This window comes from Echeneis naucrates, chromosome 10 (assembly GCF_900963305.1).
Source record: "Echeneis naucrates chromosome 10, fEcheNa1.1, whole genome shotgun sequence".
Classification (NCBI taxonomy): Eukaryota; Metazoa; Chordata; class Actinopteri; order Carangiformes; family Echeneidae; genus Echeneis; species Echeneis naucrates.
The window spans coordinates 16,086,659-16,094,320 of record NC_042520.1 but is presented as its reverse complement, the minus strand read 5'-3'; the positions used below and the strand labels follow the sequence as shown (position 1 = coordinate 16,094,320).

The window sequence follows — 7,662 nt, the reverse complement described above, 5'->3', positions numbered from 1 at the left end:
TTGAGTGATTTATTGAAGTGGGATGAGAAAAGGTTCTTACCTCACTCATGTTATCACCCTGTGGGAGGATCGTAGCGCTCAACGCCATCGGCAAGAATACTGTTTATCTGATAAAGTGACATGATTAATCATTGGTGAGTAATTTACAAATAAACATGTGAAATTCAAATTAAAACCTCTTACATTAAGATGCAATGAACCTCAATGCAGTTTAGCTATGGTGTGGATCATGCAGCACTAGCTCCATCATGTGGTGATGTCAAAAAACAAAAACAGCTGAGCAGCTGATGTTGGAAGAGCAGTCCACCACCAAATGCCAGTACAAGCCTCCAAAATGACTTGGAGTATAAATTTTTTTTTTTTATTTTAATTTCAGATGCAAGTATATGAAACATGTTAGAGGATAAATATTTACAATAAAGGTTGCATAACACACAAAAGCAGGAAATGCAAACATTCAACAAAATTAATACAACGGAAGTACAGAGCGCTAGCAGTCTATCTGAAGGAACACTCAACGAAGCAATGAATGATTGTCAACCAAAAGAAGGAAGAACAGAAGAAATTCAGTGGAGGTCCACGCAAAACATGTGCTTTAACCCATTGCAAATGAAACCAAAATAAATGTTAATCCCAGAATTTTGACTAAAAACTGAGGGTAATGTTGCATCGTCAGTGTGAGCTATGCTGGTGCAGTGCTTGCTGAAGAAGTTAGCCTCACTCGAGTGTGAGGTGACATCACCATCTTTAAGAGGACATTGGGAACTTGCACTATTAGTTTTCTCCACCTAAACATATTTTACTGTACACCGTAATGGCTTGGAGTTTGTGACACACTTCCCAAGTGTACACTGACACGTCACCAGGTGAATAATAACCAAACTCATGCCATACCCCAACAATCAACCTCAGTTATGAAATATGTGTAATCTTTGTTCAAGCATCCGTAAATAAAATGTACAATTTTTAATACTAACTGCAAGGTGTGATATGGACTTTCACAATGGGCCCTGAGGAAATGCATGGATTTTAATGCTTCAATTCTGAAAAATAAACGCCAAACTTATGGCAGCGGAGGCATTTTCTAAGTTATATATTTAACAGCCACAACGATCAGAGGACCCCCCCCCCTCCCCACTCACGACGGGAAAAGCTGAATCACAAGCCTACAGTCACTGCAAGTCAGACCATACAGCTACCGTCACACCACTTTACATCTCCAAATCACATAGCGTGCAAGCTTAGGAAACAATGCATGGCAGAGTGAGGAGATGGCACAACCGTGATGCGAATTGCCAAGTCGTTAGTTCAGAAAGTTACGCAGGAGTGGCGATAACGCATGTTGCTCATCAGTTAATTTACTATTTTACATGAGCTGTTCTGACAGATGCAATGAAAAATAGAAACAAAGCACATTTCACAGTAGTATATATTTTTTGTTTCCTTTTTGTTGTTGTTTGTTAAATACATACATAGAACAAGACAAATGGCTTCTATAATGATGAAAATCTTGCTGGTGCAGTCAGTCACAAAAATAGCTGTTCCACCATTGACGAGTTAGTATTCTTCTACTGATCAAATGGATACATCAGCCAACAGTGACTTTGAAGCTACGTGAGGCCTTTATTACATTATGGAGGAGTAATGGGTCACAATCAAAGAGTTCAATTCAAGACACACCTCCACAGTTCCCCTCACCAGCAAATAATAAACCTACTACAGTTTTTTTATCTGTGGGCTTTCTTGTATATAATAAAACTTTATTACGATCCAGAAGTCAAAAACTTCCTATCTATGCCATTTACCCACACTCACCCATTCATCATCACTTAACTGCTTCTGTTGAAAAGGGAAAAAGAAAAAAAGAAGCAGTCACCCAACTTAAGCAGTCAATAAAACCAAGAAAACAAACACTATAAAGAATTACATGTTTAAAAAGATAAGCCTATAACTCTGCATGTATTTGCAAATGAGGTTCAATGAATGATCCTTTTTCATAGGGAGCTTCTTCGTGACGATGTTCTCTTTATTGACAGACTCCACACTCTACTACGAGTTGTAGCTGGACCATTTCCATAGGACTCTGTGTACTACGCAAAAGTTGGGAGGGTCCAAGGTGGGTTACGGGATGGCCAAGGCTGTCCAGAGGAGCACTGGGATTAAACCTTAATGCTTACAATAACAGGCCGAGAGGCCAGGGACAGAGGAAAAGGGCCAGAGCAAATGGTCCTGGAAATGCAACGAGCTCCAGGGAACTTCATCCTTACTCATGAGGAGAGTGTGCTGTATCAAAAGTAGATCTGCTTGGCATGTGACGGATTCTGCTCCATGGGGCAGTACGGGCATTTCAACCTGAGGATAAGAGGAGCAGGAACACAATATGTAAATCACATCCTTTTTACATCCCTGTTTGTCAGGCATACTATCAGGTTTTTAGCTTTAGTTTCATTTTTTTCTCCACAGTTCCTGAGGTTGGAAACTGTCTTCCAGGTTAAATTTCCCAAACATAATGGTGCTCAGATCACAACAGGGGTCAATAAACTGAATCTAAAATCTTGGGATATTATTGTACGCTTAAAAAAAAAAAAGCTAATGTCCTGATAACAAATATATATAAAAACTTAATTGATCGCAAGGGAAATATTTCACCATGAATGAGTTGAATGATTTGGCCCGCAACAACATAAAACAGGTTATTTTCAGTCTCTGCTATGTGCCTATTAATCTGGCTGCTTTTCCAACCTACTTTCCAGCATTAGTCAGCTTGTTGAGGGCATCTCTGGAGATGACATGGCCACAGATGAGCTTCATGGGAGGGTTGCTCTCTGATGTTTGCTGCCGAAGGATTGGGCAGGCAAAAACAGAGTGGTACCAGCACTTCTTCCCGAGGTCAATTTCAATCTAAATGAACAGACAGGCTGTGAATTAAGTGAATACTAAGAAAGAATTAAAAGTAATGTCTGCTGTTAATTAAAAAAAACTGACTCACAGGCAACTCATCTTTGTGTGTCCAGACTCCACTGCACTGTCGCTGCTCTATCACCTGCTTGATGTTCATTAGTACTGGCAAAGCCATGCAGCCTGATGCAAAACTGCAGAGAAATAGACACTACTGATAAACTTTGACGACAGCTTTAATCCTTTAAGCAAACATGCTTAAATCATAAAACATGGTAAGGAAATTATTTATTCATAATCTTGCACTTAATAAAATCTACTTCCAATTTACATTTTAAACATAAACTAACTTTGAGAATAGATGCAAATATAACAAAAAAGACCAGGAATAAGGATTTGTGTGTGGATCATAGTTTTCTTACCTAACACTTAGCGGAGACTCTACAGAGAGGCCCAGTAGGGCACAGGCATCTCTGGTGAAGATGTTACATATCTCTGCCCACTGATTTGTCTCCAACAAGCTGCGGTACGGCGAGTTCTCAATGCCGTGACGCAAATACACCAGACTTCCCATCAGGATCTGGATATCTGACAGAACAAAAAAAGTTCACAGGGGAGGGGGAAAGGAAGATATTACATGAGTACTAGACTTGTTAACATATGAATTCCCTCTTGGTTGCGTTTGTATAAATCCCACGCCACCGGCGGTGTGTTTCCTTAAAAGATTCAGCAATTTGAAAACAGAAAGAAAACATAACTTAAATTTAGCACCATTTGGTCGTTTTGTTAGCAATGAAATTAAAATTGTGTATCTGTATCATGCCTACCTCTCTGGTGCTGAGATGCAAAGGGCTGAAAATGTCTGGCATACTGCAGGGCCTCCATCTGGTTGCTGATTCCTCCACTGAGCAGACTGATGAAATATAAGCGATGCAGCTTAAACTCTAAACTGCTGTTTAGGTCAAGAAGGCGCTGTCGATTCATCACAGCCCACCTGAGATGAGGCACATTCTTAGGTTAGTTCTGTATCTCTGGCACAGAGCTAAAAAAAATATATTTTTCATGAGGCTGATGAATAAATCAACAGATTTTCGCTAAAATCAAATTAAAATATAACTTACTCTAGTGCTGGCCTGAGATCCTGCATCCTCAAGGCTTCAAGGATCCTGTTCAGCTCCAGAAATGGCTGCTTCATACTCATATCTATAACTACACCAGACTCCTAGAAAACAGACAAAAGTATTTTAATGAACAGTCAACAAAAACTAGGGTCACATAATATTTGGTCTCACATTATATTGAAGGATTTACCTGACAAAGATCCTCTGCTACACTGAGCATTCCTTGTCTGTACAGATGCTCCACAATGGTCTCACTCAAGTATTTCTGTCTTTCTGGAGTGTCCCACACTGTCTCTGCCACAACAGCACTGATTTCTGCATCAAAATTCTGCAGAGAAGTTTGTCAGAAAATTAAGTTTGGAGATGTCAAATGTTTAATGTTAAAGTAAGTTGCTGTCTGTCCTTACTCTGTCAATGGCTTTTCCCACTTTTGATACACTGCCATGGATGTCCTTATGTCGAGAGGCTAGCATCTGCACTGTTTCTTTGATATTCTTACAACACTGGGCCATGGTCTGAGACAAGACTGATAAGTCTGCATCCTGTACTCCTGCAAGAGAGAAAAAGGAAAAGTTCTCATTGTGTCTGCAATACAATGTCTACACTAATGTACCCAGTGATGAACATAGCATTCCAGTTCCTGATGGGCTAAAGAAAGATAGAACATAATAAAAATAACATTGAGCATAGTTAACCTTCACATAGTGTATCTTAATCATGTTATGTCAATTTATCTGTCTCAGTTTTTCTTACCAAAGGCTACTAGCTGTCCTCGGATCTCACAGACACTGCGCAAGAGCTCGTCTAGTCTTTCCTCAGACTGGTGGCCGTACATTACAAAACGATGGAGCACTTTCTCCAACTCCCGCTCCACACATGCACATTGTTCCATGTTTCAGACTGGAACACCCACACTCACACACACACACGCACAACACCGATACCTAGATTTAGGAGAAAAAAAGATGTTACACCATCACTGTGTTCTGGTTGATGCCGGATTTCTGATGTTTGCCAATATTTGAAAACAGATAGTAGGCATAATGTTTCCTGACACTAGATTTTAAGATGTTCATTATTTTTGGGTCTGCAATTTTACTTCCACTTTACATTATATTAATAGAGACAATTCTCAATAAAGCAATAAATTGTTGGTCAGTTTCGTTCAATCCAAGTGACATCTTCCCCTTGATTTTATTCAGAGAAGCATCTAAAAGCCCAAAAATGTGAAAAATCACAAGATTTCTCGGCAAAGAACCGAGAAACCTCACATTAGTACAACAAATTTTCTTGAAAAATGACATATTGTAATTATTTTGAAATACTTCAACATGCTGGGTCATTTACAATTGGAAAATAAAGTTAGCGCTGCTAAAAACTGGAACTACCCTAAAGATGACTTTGACCTCTGAACAGCAATTTCCTCTCACCAATCAGCCAACACACTTGCCAACAGTGCCTTACTTGCCCAGCTAACAGAGTAATAGAGGTTAATGTTTTTCAGTGACGTGTAGTTTACAAATTGTTTGGAGTTTGCTGCAGTGGTTTAAACAGCGGCAATCTGTCTCCCACACACCTGCACAAACAAGTACAGTGCAGGCGGTTGAGAGCTACCAGGCAGTCGATTTTTAGTCGGTATAAATATTAAGGGCAAATCTATCCATCACTCATGCGATTAAAAGTTTGGCCGGTGTGACACCGCTAACAACTAGCGAATGAACATGATGAGAGGTAGGCACCCTGTGTACTCTGCGGCCTGCTGTTTACTAACCCGAGCCGCCGCTAACGTGTCAGCCACACCAAAGTTTCATTTAATGATTAAGTGACAAACAAATACACCGAGACTGCTGTGTACTGTGCTGGCAATACTATATTATTTTAAAACAACAAAGGAGAATATTTGACGCAGCTTTGGTGGAACTCGTCGCTTGTGAGCTGAACACAGAAAATGTCCACCTACCGTGTCAGAGGTAACCAACACAAACCCAAGCTGCATTTCTGTCTCACTGATCAAATATCACGTTCATTGCTCACTATCTCTAACAGACATGGCGTGCCATAAGTTGTTAAACATACAATTTGATCAAATCCGGCAATTTTTAGAAAACCAAGCTGTATCTGAGCTAACATAAACAAATGCTATCACAGTCTGGAGTTAGCCACAAAAGCTCGCCATTGCTAAGAGCTAGCTAGCTAGTGGCTGTTAGCCAGCTGCTCACTGACGAGGCCCAAATCATTTCAGCCGAGAAATGACAACCCGATATTTTGTATTGCTTCAACACTTCAGACACATATAATCGTTCAAGTGGATTTTAACATATGTTTAAATAAACGTCACTCACCTATCGTGCTAATTAGTTAGCAAACATTAGCGTTAGCCACTTGCCTGTTATGACAACACTTCACCAGCAGTCGTAATGCGCAACTTCCTGTGTCGCATTCTGCCTTAATGCTCATTTCACAATAAAAGTCGGCTTGTTCTGCGACATCCGAGGCCAGCTCAGATTTTTCAATCCCTTATATATATCCTTTAAAATGTTTAAAACATCCCAGAAGATTGCTGCACTGATCTGTAAGCTTCATTTTACTCTTGTACTTGGTGAAGGTTGAAATAAGTAATTAATTTTGTTTTATTTACTGTTGGATTGGTTGACAGAAAATGCGCATAGAATATTTTAAACCTGTAACATGCAATAATTTAATCTAAACGTAGAGAAACAAGGAGGAGAAAAGTAGCACAAAAGAGAGTGCACATAAACTGGCCTGCCTCAAGAGTTCTCCTTTACCAATAAACAAACCAAAACATTTAAAATATAGCTAATATTAGAAAGACGCTTCTCTTGAGCTTGGTAATACACAGCTAAAAGAGCAACTAGGTCAGTTCAAAAAAGATAGATTTGAAATGTGATCTCTCTTTTTTTGTGTTTGTCATACATACTAGCACTTAAATAACCCATCATGAGACTGGGACCTTGTTGACCGTCATTGCCTCCAGATAAAACTCCAGCAGAAAAAGCAGCTGGTGAATGTTAAAAGGTAAGTGTTGTTTATTTATCTTTCTACTAAAGGAAGTGCTTATGGGCACGGATCTTCAGTCTCTGCACTGTTGTAGAAGGCTTAGACATTTTGCCATGCACAGCTGCCCATGCAGCATATTGTGTGTGCACAGCATTTTTGGCATGTTGCATGGCTAAGTGGGAGGATGGGTGAGGTCTTTGGACTTGAGCAGGCAGTATACCTAATCTATCAGTGATCTGGACTAAAGCTCCCCATTGCTGAGGTGCTCATCATTCTTTCCCTTTTAATCCTCCTCCTTGGAGTCTGCTGTTCTGTCATAACCGCAGACTCCAAATTTATCAGCACTTCTGTACAATTCAGTTCAATACCCACACCTCATCCATTGGAACCTTCTGAAACTTTACTGTTCTCAGAGGACATGCTTTACATCTTGTACTTTATTTTTTCCCAAGTGAAATCAGCTTGTATTTCCAAATATTAAATATTTGTGCAAATATGAGCTCTGCATATGGAACCTCTTTATGGAGCCTTTCAAGAATCCAGAATAATGACGATACATGTTTGTCATGCAATTGAACTTGAGATATATTTTATATAGAAAATATATTTTAAAGTGGATATAGAG

General features: G+C 39.6%; 1 protein-coding gene across 2 annotated transcripts; it reads right to left on the bottom strand.

Moving 5' to 3' along the window:
* Window positions 1–324: 324 nt before the first annotated feature.
* On the bottom strand, window positions 325–6,451 carry rmnd5b (required for meiotic nuclear division 5 homolog B). 2 transcript variants are annotated; one of them, XM_029512315.1, is made up of 10 exons: window positions 6,406–6,451; window positions 4,773–4,963; window positions 4,427–4,569; window positions 4,210–4,347; window positions 4,020–4,120; window positions 3,726–3,892; window positions 3,321–3,486; window positions 2,990–3,092; window positions 2,747–2,901; window positions 325–2,352 (listed from the first exon to the last, which is right to left on the bottom strand). In XM_029512315.1, exons 2-10 carry the CDS (start codon window positions 4,909–4,911, stop codon window positions 2,289–2,291), a joined length of 1,176 nt encoding a protein of 391 aa, XP_029368175.1. In that variant the 5' UTR covers window positions 4,912–4,963; window positions 6,406–6,451; the 3' UTR covers window positions 325–2,288. The 2 variants fall into 2 exon arrangements, with proteins under 2 accessions (XP_029368175.1, XP_029368173.1); XM_029512313.1 differs by having other exon boundaries at window positions 6,362–6,429.
* Between the last annotated feature and the right edge of the window lie 1,211 nt (window positions 6,452–7,662).

Coding starts and splice junctions, on each gene's coding strand:
- rmnd5b (XM_029512315.1), bottom strand. CDS start 4,911: ATGGAACAATGTGCATGTGTGGAGCGGGAGTTGGAGAAAGTGCTCCAT. Junction 4,348..4,426: donor TGGGAAAAGCCATTGACAGA/GTAAGGACAGAC, acceptor ACTTCTCTGCAG/AATTTTGATGCAGAAATCAG. Junction 2,902..2,989: donor CACACAAAGATGAGTTGCCT/GTGAGTCAGTTT, acceptor CTGTTCATTTAG/ATTGAAATTGACCTCGGGAA.